This window comes from Gymnoscopelus braueri (genome assembly GCF_963280865.1).
Source record: "Gymnoscopelus braueri genome assembly, chromosome: 2".
Lineage (NCBI taxonomy): Eukaryota > Metazoa > Chordata > Actinopteri > Myctophiformes > Myctophidae > Gymnoscopelus > Gymnoscopelus braueri.
Window position 1 is genome coordinate 46,534,191 of NC_137604.1, and position 16,965 is coordinate 46,551,155.

At 41.3% G+C, this 16,965-nt stretch overlaps 1 protein-coding gene across 1 annotated transcript; it reads left to right on the forward strand.

The window, feature by feature from the left end:
- Positions 1-1,822: 1,822 nt before the first annotated feature.
- Positions 1,823-16,149, forward strand: frg1 (FSHD region gene 1). The gene is made up of 9 exons (XM_080451108.1): positions 1,823-1,936; positions 3,525-3,592; positions 5,095-5,217; positions 8,155-8,212; positions 10,938-11,052; positions 12,040-12,144; positions 13,294-13,385; positions 15,324-15,434; positions 16,017-16,149. The coding sequence occupies exons 1-9, from the start codon at positions 1,878-1,880 to the stop codon at positions 16,051-16,053; spliced, it is 768 nt and encodes a 255-aa protein (XP_080307234.1). The 5' UTR covers positions 1,823-1,877; the 3' UTR covers positions 16,054-16,149.
- Positions 16,150-16,965: the final 816 nt, after the last annotated feature.

Here is a 16,965-nt window from a genome sequence, read left to right on the forward strand (position 1 = left end):
GCAAGCTTGTGTCTCATTTATTTTACTTCTTGACACTGTCAACAAAGTGATTTATTACCTCCTGTCTCAGACCCCTGATTAGACCATTCCTGTCTAATGGGTGTCATTTGCATAAACAGTTATTGAACCATGCCACCTTGTTGAGGTCATTCATATCTCCCCGTACAGGAAATCAACCTGTGAGGGATACCAATCAACTCTCACAGGTTGATTGGTATACTATTTTTGTATCTATAAATGTCACAGTGGATTGGTGACTGAGTTGAATTGCAACAATAACTTATCAAGACTAAATACAGTAATCTGTCAAATTCTTCATAATAATTATATAGTCCATACGCCTTTGTGGTATTTGTCACTGTATATTTGCATACACAGTGAAATGAGGTATCTGCATTTAACCCATCCTAAGTAACAGGAGCAGTGGGTGCTACGGGGGCAGCGCCTCAGAGAGCAGTTAGGGGTTCAGTGTCTTGCTCAGGGAGCAGTTAAGGGTTCAGTGTCTTGCTCAGGGAGCAGTTAGGGGTTCAGTGTCTTGCTCAGGGAGCAGTTAGGGGTTCAGTGTCTTGCTCAGGGACAATTTGACACATCGCTGAGGGCTGGGATCAAACCTGGGACCTCTGGCTTCCCCATTAGGCAGGCTCTCTAACCATTCAGCTACCGCCGCCCCATTCATTCATTTTAAGCAGGCTTTTTTTTATGCATTAGATCCTAAAATTGTTGACATTGTAAATAGTAACAACTTGATGCTCGGTCGTGACTTTAAACTTTGGAGATTCAGTGATGAGTGAGTGCAACATTCTTCCAAACTTTCTTCATAATATTAGACTGTCTGACACACCCACCTTTTGTGACCAAGCAATCTTCTACAGGTCACAAGCTATTCTAGCATGGTTTACCTGAGGTAAAATGTCACAGTGATTATAAGTGCCACTCAGTAGGCTACTATATCGTATGTATTTGGCCAAGGACCCCCATTTGAAAAGATTTCATGCCAGGGGACCCCGAGAAGATTTGTCAACATTGGTCAAGAGATGTTTGAGATTTGAGATTTAGTTCACATTATTTTTATTTTAGTTGACAATGGCTATTTTTTTATTCCTCATTTTGCTGGGGACAGATCCCCCTATAAACCCCTCAAGGGCCCCTGGGGGTCCCCGGACCCTACTTTGAGACCCACTGGTTTTGACTGCAATAAAACATGTTTAACAGATCCACATTCTATTCTGGATCTGTTGGGAGGTCCCCCCAGAGTCAAATTCAAAGGATTTATTTCCTCCTTTTTTTTACTATGGGTTCCCAGATTGATGAGTATAGCAATTAGCAATTGTAGAGCCGTTACCTGTAGCTGTAACACAGTACACTGCCAGGGGCAACTGAGTTGACTTCTGACTTTGTGAGACACCTGCATCATGAATTCAATGTCCAAAGTGCTTGTATGATGTATCATGTCGGATATGTCAATCCATTTATTAAACATATCGTGTTCTTTCAAGCTCATAGATAAATGACAACTCAAACAAAATCATTGAACGCCGAACTGCGTGGCAAGATGAACAGGCCAAAAAACGGTGTGACTGTTCTCATTACAATACACACCTGAGGCTCATCACCCACTGCAAAGTATAAATCAATAACCACCACCTGGTGGTTGGCATGGTGACTGACAATGCCAGACCTCTGCACCGCGAGTTAAAATAAAACAAAATAAACGGAAAGGAAAGGAATCTTGACGTACCTCTCAGATAATAGCAGTCACCAGGCTGTTCAGGTCCTTCGCAACTTGTATCTCATTTGAACCTCTGCTGCTTCCGTAGTCTCTCTCCTAGACCTGTTTGTGTTTACATGTTAGCGCGTGTAGCAGAAGCAGCAGCGATATGGATGAATATTCACGCGTAAAATCATCTAAGCTGGTTCTAAAAGGAACGAACAAAGGGTAAATATGTCTCCGCAGAAAAGGTCGACATTCTAGCTAGTCACTAGCTGCTAGTGAACTGTTCAATGCTAGTTGTTTAGCTTTCCCCCCTTGGTTCCGACTGTCCTAAAGCTAACATAGCTAATGCTACTGTCGCGTAGCCTGTTATGTGTATGAGGATAATAACCGTAATAGATCCAAATGATCTAAACACGGCCCGCATCTTGGCTGTAATGGATCTATTAGAATTATATTAATTACAGACAGCCTTCAGTCCATTTCAGGGCCATTTTGTACGAGTGAGGTTGTTTAGTACCTTCCTTAGCTCTGATTCAAGGCTATGAATCAGAGCTATACCTTATTTAACTAACAACCAGTCAAAGGTGGCCTCATTAGTGCAATAAGTGCATGTGTAGGAATACAAGACGGGTGGGCACTAGGGACATCTGGGCACCATATTTTTGGGGTGACTGGGCACCTGGAGAGGTGGGCACCAGGACAACTGGGCACTAGGTACATGTGGGCACGTGGACGAGTGGGCACCTGAACAAGTGTTTTTTTAACTTAACATGGCATGCTGTTTTGTTTTTGGTAAGTGATATTTAACCCACTATTCCTTAAACCCCCAAACACAACACAACAACGAGGTCAAAAGTACAATATAAGAGTTTATTTGCCAAAATTGTACTGAGGTCAAAAGTACATTTTAACAGAGTTTCAAAGTACAATATAAGAGTCTATTTGCCAAAATAGAAGCACTGTTAATTGGGGAAATGGTAAAATACCAAAAAGAATTAAGGATACCAAAAAATGGTCAAATGATCAATGTTAAGAGTGTTTGGGGGTTTAAAGAACAGTGGGTTAAATATCACTTACCATCAACAAAGCAGCATGCTATGTAAAGTTAAAAAACACTTGTGGACTCAAATCCTAATTCAGGTCCCTAGTGCCCAGATGGTTTTGGTGCCCACTCGTCCAGGTGCCCAGTTATCTCCACCCCTAAGTGCCCGCCCACCCAGGTGCCCACATGTCCCTAGTGCCCAGATGGTTTTGGTGCCCAGTTGTCCCTAGTGCCCAGATGGTTTTGGTGCCCACCTGTCCTGTTACGTCGACCGTCTTGATCCAAGCCAAGGCTAGTGTAGATACCCTATAGTGGTTCTGGATAAGAGAGTAAGAGAGTGCTAAATATCTAAATGTTAAAGAAAATGTATATAGTAAATAACAGTTGTAACTTTGCCTGATAATGGATTTTAATAATAATAATGGATTTTATTTATAATGCACTTTACATTTGTGTAAATCTCAAAGTGCTACAAGAAGCATTTGCATAAAAATCATCACACCACTATAAAAGATCTAAAAAACTGAAACAAAACATTTAAAACATGAGGGCATAAAGCCTAGAGGTAAAACCAGTGTAGCTAAAAAAAATGATTACAATTCTTAAAAGAATGGTGCTCTCAGGTGGGCAGGGAGGGCATTCCACAATTGGGGGGTGGCCGAGCAGAAGGCCCGGTCACCCATGGTACGTGTTGTGTGTTGTAACTACAGTTGTAACTTGTCTGATGTCAACATGTAAACGTGTCTACTACATGTCTTGTTTTGAAAGGAAAAAGAAGAAACGTAAAGATAAGACGAAGAAAAAAGATGAAGAAGTGGACAAAAAGGATATTGTTGGTATGTGTATATAGCTTGAGAGTAACCGAATATAACACAGCGGCACTTTTCCATTGAACTTCAATGGACACGGCTGCCATGTTCTATTCAGTCGCCCTATTACTTTGAATAGTGTGCTCGTTCTTGTTAGATTCTGGTGTGTGATTAAAGAGGTAATTTAAAATGTAGCAGGTAAAATAATTGTGTCCATGACAACCAGTAGAATTCTATCGACACATATGTGTGTGTGTCCTAGCCCTAGAATGGCTGATATTCCGTATATTGCATATTATTCCATAACGCAGCCATTGAACACGCAATGCATTTGTGTGCTGGGATTCATCTCTATTGTCTCGATTTGTAATTCTCTCCCAATAATGAATTACTACGACTTGAGGTCAGCTCTTGTCAACTAGTTTCATAACCATTTGAAGGTTCTGGGGAAATAAACGTGTAATTTATAGTTAAATATCTCCACTTTTCCACAAGATTCACATGGACCACATTCTCTGTACTTGAATGGGCTGCATTGACGGACGGCAGCACTGAACATGAATTATGAAAACTTCCTTCAATTAATGCATACAAATTGACAGTTGTGATTAATTACCCCACATCAACCGCAACGTACCTGTCAATGTGTGTGTGTCCCGTATGTATGTATGTATGTATGTATGTATGTATGTATGTATGTATGTATGTATGTATGTATGTATGTATGTATGTATGTATGTATGTATGTATGTATGTATGTATGTATGTATGTATGTATGTATGTATGTATGCGTTAATTGAAGGACATTTATACAGTGTGGTACTGCTGTGAATGTCACCCTGTCTCGTACAGAGAACGTTTATTTTCTGCCACAGCTTTCAAATGGATATGAAACTAGATGACAAGACCTTACCTCAAGTCGCAGTCATTAATTATTTGGTGAGAACACATGGAGCGCTACAAATTAGAATTCCGTAGAGATGAATCTCACCACAAAAATGCACATTGCGTGTTCAATGGCTGTGTTATGGAAATCATGCAATGTATCATGTATGGAATATCAGCTATTCTAGGGCTATGTGTGCTCCAATAATCAGGTGCCCCCAAGTGACTTCTACATATTGTAATCTGAGCCTAGATAAAGGGATTTAATCTTTAAATGATTATCCAATTGGCTATCCTAGACAAACCATAGGATTCTTTTAGTAGGATTCATAGGATTTGTAAATAACCCTTATTAAAGCTGCAGTAGATAGTCCACTTAAGTCCTATACTTCATCATGTAACAAATATCAAAAGAAGCCAATCTACAAGCTCACAACACGTCACATCGCGTAATGACGCCTTGTGTAAGCTTGTAGAATGGCTATTTTTGGAAAATTCAAAAAAATAAATACATTTAAAAAAAAGTTTAAACATTTTGAAATTGCTTGAATATTTGTCCAAAATAGGGACGCCAGGGTTAATGAGGTTAATTGGAACACCATGTATTAGTGCACCTCCATCACACTCCATTTCTGCTGTCCAGGTGGTTGGTGGTGTGTCCATAATATTGGAGACCTCACTGGAACAGTCGCTGTGGAGATGCACGACAACTCTTACATCCATGCCTTGGATACTGGCCTCTTCACTGTTGGCCCACCACACGAAGGTACGTGGGATTAGACTCCTGGTCGGTCACTCACTCACTCATGGAAGCTGGGTGTGGGTGGGAGTTTGTGGTAGTTCAATACATTATAGGAATACGTCCACCCCAAAATGATTATTATTTTTTTCCCTATCAATTACTCTCCCAATGAAGCCTTGAATACGTGGATAATTGTTGTCTTTATGGTGAATGAAGAATTGAAAAGAGAATACCTGATGAACTGAAATAAATACGGGTCCACAATTAACCACAATAAAGCTATATAAAAATCTATTATAAACTCCAACACAGCTGTCAGAGTATAACCTAATTGTCTTGTGTCAAAACTATCCTCATTAGCTCAAAAATTCAGCTTTTTGGCAGAATATTTATTGTTTAAAACCCTTCTGGGATGAACAGGCTCATGCACGAATGATGCACACGCTTGTGCGAGTGTGTGCATGTGAACTCAGCTCGTGTTGAACACCAGCGGTCATGCCCAGGCGCATTCCTCGCTAGTGCATGAGAAGGTTTACACCGCAAGTGATTTAAAAAGTAAAATATTGAACAAAAGAGTGTTTTTGAAGCAATTAGGATACGACTGGGTAGAAGACAGTTGGGATTTTTGTTTTGTTTTGTTTTCATGGACCGCAACTTGCCTTAGATCTGAAAACAAAGCATTATGGCGATCCAGCACCTGTCAGTTTTGCAAATTTTATTGATTTCCTACAGAGAGTGGAAGAAATCGTCTGAGAGTGCATATACAGTAGAAAGAACAGCTTGAGATACCAGGCCTGTTTTTCTGAAATGTGTTCAATGCAGGTTCCTGTGCTGCTTGCCAGGTAATGTTTCGTAGCAGAAGCTGGAACCGTTCCCTAAGCACAACATCTGTTAATCTTCTCCTTGGCTTCTCAAGCATGGTATTGAAAAAACACCACCAGAGTTACTTTTCTGCAAGTGATAATACATAGTTCAGAGGAAGCCTAGTAGACAGTTAAGTTGGAGGGAATTGCAAGAGCCAGGATTCTGATGCAGATAACAGCATCACGCTCCTTCCCCTGCAGTCAGTACTTGCCGTCAAGTGCAGAGAGAGGTGAGTGACTAAGTGACCACTGGGTCCAGCTGGCAAGTCCCCAGCATTGAACTGAAAACAGGAGTTGCACTCACTCACTCACTCACTTAACTACATTTTAGGTCAATCCTTCATCCCAGACTGGGATGCATTTAGCATACATTTCACCTAGGCCTTTAGTCAGGGCCCGGACGGCATCTGGGCACCTGGGCTGGTAAGCCTGACAGCGTATCGCGAGTCCTTTGCTGCATGTCACTCCCCATCTCTCTCCCCATTTCCTGTCAGCCTACTTTCCTATCAATAAAGGCATAAAAGCCCCCCCCCCCCCCCCAAAAAAAAAGCAAGCCCAGTCAGACAGGAGTTCATTTGTGATGCAGCTCAGAGCCTTCTGTACATTATTTGGAGGAGTTTTTCTTCTAGATTGGGAGAGTGATGCTTATTGGAATGGCTTGCCCTGGAAAGAGCTGCCACTCACTAGCACTGCATTCAGCTCACGTTTTATGAGAAGAAAAAGATTGAAACATCCCAGTTCCCCTCGGTGGACTCTCGTCCTCTGCATGCTCATACAAGATGAAAGCAGAAGAGGCCGTGCATTTTAGACTGAGACAGATTAGAGATTTCCTCCATTTCTTTCTTTTTTTAAAGAGGATTTTCTGTACACGCATTACTGAATAATAGCTCCTTCTCAAAAAGAAGCACAAAATGTTCACATTCAGCTTCTGGTTCAAAGGAAACTTGCTGATGTTCTTTAATCAAACTCAGAGGGCCCACGGTCTGGCATATCTCCGAGATAACCAGCCCTTGTTAAAAAAGCTCTTCACGTCTCATTACACTTGTGGTTTATGAATGTCTGCCTTATTAAGGTCTAGCAGGCTGTGCTCATCCTTGACAGGTCTATAATATGGTCCCTGGCAAAGCCCCTCTTTATTAAACCTGAAATGTTTTAGAATGGGGATGTGTGTGTGTGTGTGTGTGTGTGTGTGTGTGTGTGTGTGTGTGTTCATCAGGTGGCCGGAACCACCGACCGAAACGACCGGTTGGTGGTTAAATGTGTTTAATTTGGTATTATCATTTAGTTTCTTTTGGTATGTCCATCTTTTAGTCTAACTCGTAGCGAGACTTAACTAATTGATTCACATCATGTGGGGAACAAAAACAATGACACGGTGACGCGAGGTAGGTGGGTGCGTGTGCGTGCACACACGCTGGAACCTGTCTGTACAGATCTCGTGCGTGCACGAACGAACGAACTTGGGACCTGTCTGTTACAGACCACTTTAAGCATAATACTAGTCCATCTCCCACACAATGAGTGAACTGATGATTGCTTTTTTCCTTCATTTAAAACAAATCTGATGATAATGAGAAAGGAGGTCACAGAATGCAGACTTGTAATCTTTAATATTTTTAAAGATGAAAATGTAGAATAGCAACCACCTCTCTACTGTGATTTAATGTGATCATCTCTTAGACCAGTAGGGGGTATTCTTCCAAGAGTCCACAGTTATATGATCAAAAAGCAAGTTAAAGAACCACTTTACCCATTTTCAACTTTATTTTCATATAATTGGTCCAGATGGTACCATTTCCGTCAGGCCATTGATCGGTAGGCAGATTTGGTCATTTCAAACGGGGGGGGCACAGCGGGGGGGGACACACAGCGTGTCACTTTGTGCCGCACTGCAAGCTCTTGAAAGATCTTGAAAATGTTTGAAAACTTCATCAGTCATTTTGTTTTTTACATAAATCTTCTCTTCTGGGGGTCTCTTCTGGGCACCAAACATTTTCAGATGGGGGTCCGCGGCCAAATACATATCAATTTGGGGGTCCTTGGCACGAATAAGTTTGAGAACTACTGCTATAAAGGAATACTGTTTTTAATGTTTCAGAGGATGAAGGGCCCGACCCTCCCGAGCAGTTCACTGCTATCAAGCTGTCTGACTCCAGGTGGGTGTATTATTATAATTAAAATAATTGTACTTTTCACACACTCATACATGGAATGGTGATGGTAAATATAGATTAATATGGCATTCATGGTTTCCCGAGGTGATCCAACTGAGGGATGGTGTAATAGTTTGTCCGGCATAGACACACACGACCGGAAGCGGAAGGCCTACAAATCCACGCCCACTTTTGACACAGCGCCGCTACTCGGGGTCCGTTAGAACGATGAACTGCAGCTGTCAATGCAATCTCTATGAGAGGCATTGTAAAATACCGTAATTTCACTGGTTAACTACTGAGGCTGTAGCGATTTTTTTTTTGTTCTGATAAACTGTCCCATTTGTTTAATTTGTCCTTTTTAATGTCCCATATCTGTCATCTCGATATACTACCCACAATATACTATAATATACTCCATTAGTATGTCAAAACCGCTAGCATCGGAGATCTAGAGTTTAAGTGGTCACATGATATATACGTCACGGACGCATCCCTTGAGGTTTTCAATACCCAGAAAACTGGTGAAAGTGGCAGTTTTCAAGATGTTTTGGTCATTATCTCTGGAACAGAAGGTCCAATCTGCTCAGTTCAAAGCTTGTTGGGTGCGTGACTTTGAGGACAGTAAGCACGCATTGACACATTTTCGGGTTATTTGTTTTCTTTTAGGGGAGGCGAGATCTTAGTTGGGCAAGCAACCGCCTGTCCTGCCTCTACAGTGGGTACGCCACTGGTCGCCGCTCGGCGCTCGTAAAGACAGTGATGTCACTGAAATGCGACAACTTGTCTGTCTGCGGTCTACCCTCTGCTGTGTTAACATTATGGGTAACTCGTTAAAGTGGCAAATTAAATGTGAAACACATCAACTATTAAGAAAACAAGAAGATATGTTGACAAAGACACTCCATACATTTGGAAACATATTTTTATTTAAATCAATATCGTCTCCAGTTAATGTAGGAATATTTTAAAAGTAGGCTAATTCTCATATTCTCTCATAGGGAATGCATTGACAGCTGCAGTTCATCGTTCTAACCGACCCCGAGTAGCGGCGCTGTGTCATTTTGTAAATATGTAGATAACTTGTCTGGCCTTCTGTTGCTCTCTTGTTTTGATCTCCTTCCCACTTGCCCCCCACCCCTCTTCTTCTCCCCCCCCCCTCTTCTTTCTATGGAAATTAACGTTGCGATGGGAACGATGTACAAAAACAAATTTCACCCACTTTTTTACCTTGTAAACCTGTGATGTGACAATAAAACTGATTCTGATTCAAAAGTGGGCGTGAATTTGTAGGCCTTCCGCTTCCGGTCGTGTGTGTCTATGTAGCCATGCCCAAGGCAGTTACAGTTCTCGTGCAGTGGCACACAGAACAGTAGACCAATTTTCCCCCTTCAGTCCTTATATCACCCTCCGAGTCAGGACAAATAAAGTGGCTTGTGATAAATACAATACTTTATATGATTTGCGGATATTTCATCAAAGATTGGGTTCTTTTATTTCTCATTTCTCGCTTAAAAGTAACTTAAAAGTGTACTGTAGCCCTTGAATTTTCTGCTTTTCAGTGGTCGATAAGTAAAGAGGACTTTCAAGTCGAGTCGGCTAGTCGCACATAATTCTTTTAGAGCGCCTGTCATAAGTAAATACAAACAAGTCAAGTGCCATAGGTGAGCAATTTATTTAAAGTTTGGTGATATTGGTGAAATGCTTGAAACCCACCAGGCGTTTCAAGCATATGTTAATTAATGCAGCCATTCTCACTGGCCGCGCATGGACAAAATGGATAAAAAACTACCTTTTCACAGCACCACGGACCTTCGTGGAATGTTAAAAAGTTGAAAAAATAAAACATTTTGGCCGGCCATGGTTCCAGGATTACTGTAGTGTAGATCACTATTTAATGTAGGTTTGTATCATCACCTATCACCGCATAATGCAACATGTTTTTGTCTTTACGCCTAACATTGCATTCCGCTATAATGTGAAAGGGGCAACGAACCTCACTAAACCATCATAACATTGAGTGCATCATTCGTTTTAGTGCCTTTTATGATTTCTGCGATGTGGAATACACAGAGTGAAGTGGCTCATAAAAAGGGATGTTGTGTATTACCATTACTATGTTTGTAATCATGTTAAGAATGTAGAATCATTTGCCTGGCACAACATTACTGACTAAACGCAAGGCAGAACAGCAGTCAGCATCCAAATTATCTTTATGAATCATAGGCTGCAACACTGAACACAGCATTAATGACTAAATGCAATGCCTGTATCTAAATTATCTTTATGAATCGGTACAAGTTTAGTCAACACACCATTGCCTAGAAACAAAAAGACACTCGTCCCACTGTCCCTTGAAGATTTACAATATTTATAAGAGTTTTTAACATTACAAGTAGGCCTATATAAGCCTTTCCATTCCCCCACAGGGTTCATGACACGGTTATTGTGGCAGCCCTAGACTACATTGTAAAGCCATCTGCAGTATCTTGTGTGTCAATAAATTGTTCTCAAACTGCAACTGTTTTACCTTTGAGTATTTGAGTTCATTGCCCTAGCCTGCACACCTCTGACGGGTATGGTTATTAATGGTGATTGAAATTAGAACCATTCAGGTTGCTTTAACAGGAAATTATTTGGCCAACGATAACCAAGCGGCTCCTTTACAGGCCTAGGGTATGAAGGACACACTGCTGGAGAAAACGCTGATCTGATGTTCTTTTTGCAGGATAGCCCTGAAGTCTGGATATGGAAAGTACTTGGGAATCACCTCGGATGGTTTGGTGGTGGGTCGCGCTGATGCCATCGGCTCCAGAGAACAATGGGAACCCGTTTTCCAAGAAGTAAGTTAAACAAGCTGATAAAACTAGGCATTTTATGTACACTGTCAGAAATAGAATAGTTTTAACTTTCCCATGGTACTCTGCAGACTGCCGTTGTGTGCAGTAACCCCAGAGTTGTAAATAATCTGTTCTACTGTAATATAAGCTTCATTTCCTATATGACCATCATTCCAAGCAGCCATTACCAAGGAGTGCATTAGTCTTTAGCCATAACAGCCTTAAATGTTTTTAACTGAAGCCAGACAGAAGAGCCCTTCAAAGTTCCCACAGTTAATTAATTCTGTTTGTTATGCAATGTACTGCACATGAACTCTTTTGAGGCCAATTTATGCTTGGAGAGACGAGTGTGGAACAACGCATCGGACTACGTGTCTCGCTCTTCTTACGTGTTCTTAGCTTTGAGCATTCATACCGTCTGTGACTAGACGACAGCCTCGCCAGAAAATGTAAACAAGGATGTGAAGGGGGTCTCTGGCATCTCCGTGGTGGCGGAGCCTACCTCGTCTTCCGAATCAATGCAACATTTTAGTGTCAGCGACGTTTCATTTTTCCAGAGGCATGCGACTCGTTTTAGTGCGGGGACGTCCTCGGGGGACATCCTCCGCGTCATTTTCTTTTGTCGCGTTCACGTCAACTTTGTCACGTGACGCGTCGTGCGACACTTGTTGCTCCAAGCTTAAATTGGCCTTCTTCATGACTTCATATTTCGTGAATTTATGCAACGTTTCGACCTTCTAGGTCTTCATCAGGCAGGTCTTCATTTGCCTGATGAAGACCTCGAAGGTCAAAAAGTTGCATACATAAAAATTTAGTTTTTTTGGAGCTTGAGAACAGTGTGTGGACTTTCTTCTTATGCTTGATTCTTCCCTTGATGTCCAGCACCTGGCCTAAATGCAGGCGTGGGATGTGCACACAATTTTCTCTGTGAACTGTACCTTCAGGTCAACAAATATCCCACCACAGCCCTGTCTGTCTGTACCGTTTCAGGGTAAAATGGCTCTGATGGCAGCAAACAGCTGTTTCCTCTCCTACAGTGAGAGCGGGGACATCGAGGCGAAGACTAAGACAGCAGGCGAGGACGAGATGGTGAAGGTGAAGTGTTCAGGCTGCATCCTAATATGCAACTCATATAGACAGGCTGTCTCCATGGGGACCTGCCAGCTCAGATGGAGGGCTGGTTTGCAAAATGGTCCTGACCTTATGCAGGGCCATTTATTACATGAAAAACAGTCGGTACCCAAGACCCCCCCCCCCCTCTTTCTTTTTTTTTTACACAACATGGCCCCTCAGAGGGTCTGCCTGTCTGTGTGTCCCGAGTTAATCTCACAAACCGCCAGTGGTAGAAAAGTACTGACATTTTTTACTTAAGTAAAAGTATCAATACCACAATGTAGAAGTACTCTGTTACAAGTAAAAGGCCTGTGTTCAAAATGTTACTTGAGTAAAAGTACTTAAAGTACCAAAAGTAAAAGTACTAAAATGTTTGAAAATAGCTGATCTACAAGCTCACAACGCGTTGCGATGCGACGCGTTGTGAGCTTGTAGATCGGCTATTTTCAAATTCCCTATTTATAAAATTAAAGTGGTTAATGTGTGTTTCATAATATAATAATTTATATCTGCAAAGTAACTAGTAACTAACATTTTCAAATAATTGTAGTGGAGTAGAAGTAAAAGTATTGAAAATGGGAAATACTCCAGTAAAGTAAAAATTCCTCAAAAGTGTACTCAAGTTCAGTACTTGAATAAATGTACTTAGTTACTTTACACGACTGCAAACCGCTGGAACAATAGGTGCCAAATTTCATGTGCTCACTGCCAGTAGGACATTTTTCACATATCTATGTTTTATACTTTTTGAAATATTACATTTTAATGTATAATGGAAGTCATAGGAGCTCTGATCGGGCCGAAACCTTGCCCAAATATGGAGTCATACGTCATAGATGTTTCATAGACGACTGACGTCATAGATGTCCAACAAGCTGGCCACATTAAGTACGGGTTCCACATTGGTGCAACGCCGTTTCATTGTGACTTGACTTTTCTCAATGTCTTTCACTCTCTGCTTCTCTTTACCTCTTTTACGTCCCATTTCTCATCTTATGTCATCTTTTGTTCTCTGTCTCGCTCACTCCCAGGTCTGTAACTTTTGCTCTCTCATTTTCTCTGTATTTCTCTCTCTCTTCATCTCTCTTAACTGTCTGTCTGTCTGTGTGTCTTTCTGTGGATGATGAACAGATCCGGTCCTGTGCGGAGAAGGATGTGAAGCCCAAAGATGACATAGCAGATGAGGACCGGGGCAACGTGAAGAACTGCGAGATCAATTATGTGTGCGTGACCTTTACGATAACACTTTTCATGCCTAACTGCCTTTATAATCGCTTCAGCGCTCCAGCAGTCCCTTTACAAAACAACCCACGTAAAGGTGACCCGTTCGGATTAACTCAGTGTCATTTTCAAATCAGTCATGACCTGCTCAACCGAAACCAGGGGTAATGTTGCTGAAAAACATACCGAATCGGGTGTATGTTGAGTTATTGCTTTTTTACCGGGGCAATAGATATTATTTCATGTTACTGTCTGAGAGACACATTTTAAAGAAGCAAAGAATTTGTTTCATTTAAATCTAATAAAACCCAGAAGCATCCAAAAACCAGTCAACAGGTTTTTGAGCGTTTCTTGCCATTTTTCCCATCTGTTCTACTTCTATTCCATTAGTGCTCCACTTTCAGCACAATAATTTACAGCATGCACAAACCTCCAGCCTCTCTCAAAATGGCTGGGTTTCAGGCTGACCTTTTTAATGCAGTGATTTCCTCCCTATTACCTTGACGTTTCCTTTTTTTCCCTCAGTTGATGGCAGGGAGGTTCTGACAGCTAAATCACTTCCCTTGATGTGGCAGCCTCATCAATCCCTCTGCCTTAAAGCCTGTTTTATACAACTTTGTCATACAACGGTGTCACACAAAAATAGCAGATGTACGAGCTCACAACGCTTTGCGGTTCGACATGTTGTGAGCTTGTAGATTTGCCATTTTAAAAAAATATAGTGATGCCCAAAATAGGGACGCCAGGGTTGATGTGGTTAAAGACGCAATTGATGGATTGCACTAGAGGGCATTGCTGTATTGACGTAACGTGACGTGTGTGTTCCTGTTTGTTTCTCTATTTATCACATCCCATCTGTTGCCTATTAAGTCTGAAACAATACATCTCAGGCTGTTTTATGCTTGTCAAGGCTTTGCCCCCCACCTCCTCGCTCCATTATTGTTTTTTAGGGCAAACACTGGGGAAATGGACTCATCATGTTGACGTGACGATAATGGCTGCCCTTGAGCTGCCTTCGTGATGTAGTGCTTAGCATCTCCAATGTGTTTCAGAATGGAGTGCAACCTGGGTATCATAAACCACTGTCGGAGTACCCTCCTCTCCAACCGCCAACCTAAAACATCACAAATAGAGCCCTATTGTTTAATTTGCACCATTTTACTTGACATTATTTATTCCCCTACGGTTGTTTACTTTGAGATGTGGTATGTGAAGTCTTTAAGACGGGAAGAAGAGAAATGTGGTCACGTTGGTTCAACATGATGTAATAGACGAGTCCATTCTCGTTAGAAAACATACAATGGATACCATTCCCAATGGTTAAAAAGTATATAATTGTAAGCCATAGGTAACATAGTTGCTAGTTAATTAGTACATACCGTATAGAGCGTGCCAAAATTCCTGAAAGGGGCGTCAACAAGTGTCTTTTGGTAGCGGCGGACATCTTTGAGGGGTAAAAACCAGGTTGACTTAACATTGCCCAATGCCACGCCCAATGCCACGCCCCCCGTGGTGACGAAACGTTGGCACGCTCTATATTACGTAATGGACTTATAATGGAAGTGAATGGCAGTCGGGCTGAAATAAACCTTTCCCAAATATGGAGCGTCATACATGTAGGTATTTCAGATACCTACAGCGGCTGACCAAATTAAGTCCAAGATCCACAGGGGAGCATTTAGCAAAACATCTGACTTGATTGTAAATGAAAAGTACCAAGTTCCATGGAGTAGCAAATAGCCTCTCTAACCAAGCCTCTTTAAAAGCACTGTTCCACTTCCTCGTCAACCACAGTATCTAAACTACATTATTCTCTTCAACCAAGTACCACACAGTTAACAGTTTCAGCGAACGAGAATAGAGAGGCGTATCAATGTTTTGTGTATGTACAACAGTATACTGGATCCTAATGTAATGCTGTCTAACATGTTACTTTCCAGGAAGAAGTTCCAGAGTTTTCAGGACCGGCGGCTCAGGGTGAATGAAGACGACTCGACCTCGCTGAAACGGGCCAGGACGGACGGGAAGTTCCATGAAACTTTGCTTGACAGGTATAAAATCACACCGTGTGGGTGGGGCAGGTGCTGCAGTGTGTTGGATGTACCACCCAAAAGAAACGATAGTTAAGCACAGGCAGAGTTTGAATACAAACCCTTTTCGACACATCTTGTGACTTATATGGGGGGCATGTGACTCAACAGGAAAACGGAAGTAGACAGGGTGCAGCTCAAACGGTGTCTTTGTCAGTTGTTTTGACCACACATTTAGTTGGAGCCACTACAAACTGCAGGAACGCATTAAACCGAGCACATGAACAGTGCATGATTTTTATTTTATTTTTTTATTTTTATACAAGCCATCCAATCCTGCTGTCTTTACATAACCATGGTTCAACTTGTGCCCAAGTGCAGGACCTCACCCATTCACATTAATGTGCATTGTGCACAGACTTATACAAGATACCAACTTATGTCAATAGATTTGAGTATGTAAGGTGATGTAAACTAGCCTACTCATTATTTTGTCGATTCTTGTTTTATATTATGTACATTACTGGTGTGCACCCAGCTACATGCTATGTATAATGGGTGCAAATAAAGTTGGTATAATCATTATGTAATGTTTCTTTACAGGAGAGCCAAAATGAAAGCTGACAGATACTGCAAGTGAAGACCCATCACTGTAAACTGTGTTATGTAGATTTGGCCATTTGATTTTACACTTTTAACTTTTTTTATGTCATGAATAAATCTGATTTGATCAAAAACAATTGCTTGGTGTCTATCTCCTTTAACATCTTTTCATTTAAATGATAATTTTCTTACACCAACATCTTAAAGTATGTCATATATACAGTATAAAAAGATGAATATTAAACGAACAATTGTACAATGAATTGTACCCTTCCCTCCCAATAACAGTGAATACAAGACACTGTCACCTCCCAGTGTGTATTTCCTGAAGCCAGTACTTGTATCAAATAACGGCATACTTTGGTGGTAACCATGACCGCATACACACAGAATACTGAACCACTGGTTTATTTGATATAAACCGTTGCCACATTTATTTACAGCCATTGTTTTACTGAATCTTTGCGTCATTTGATGTCCCATTTCACAAAGCTACAAGTGTTCTCATAACTAGCATCCCTATTCCCTACTATGTCATAACAGGCGAAAATAAGGTGAGAATAGCAGATCTATAAGCTCAGCTTGTAGATCGGCTATTTTCAGGGAAGAGATGTGTAGGGAAAACAGGAGTGGACTTAGTACAGATCGAGCCCTGGGGGATGCCGGTCAACGAAGTATATTAGGATTTAAGTGGTTTATGTAAATGATGATCATACAGCATGTCGTATGTACAGACCAAACTATAGTCCCAAAACCCAGAAGTGCTCTGGGGTTTAGGAATACAGATTTTTTTAAATGCAGAAAATAAGGTCTATGGTCCATTATGGTTAATATTCCGAAGAAAGTTTCATGTGTGGTTCTAAAATTCTGAAGCTGTTACGTGTGCTTTAAAAAAAGTATTTCCCTGTGTGGTTCAAAACTCATCAAATGTGGGTTGACTTGTGAAGAT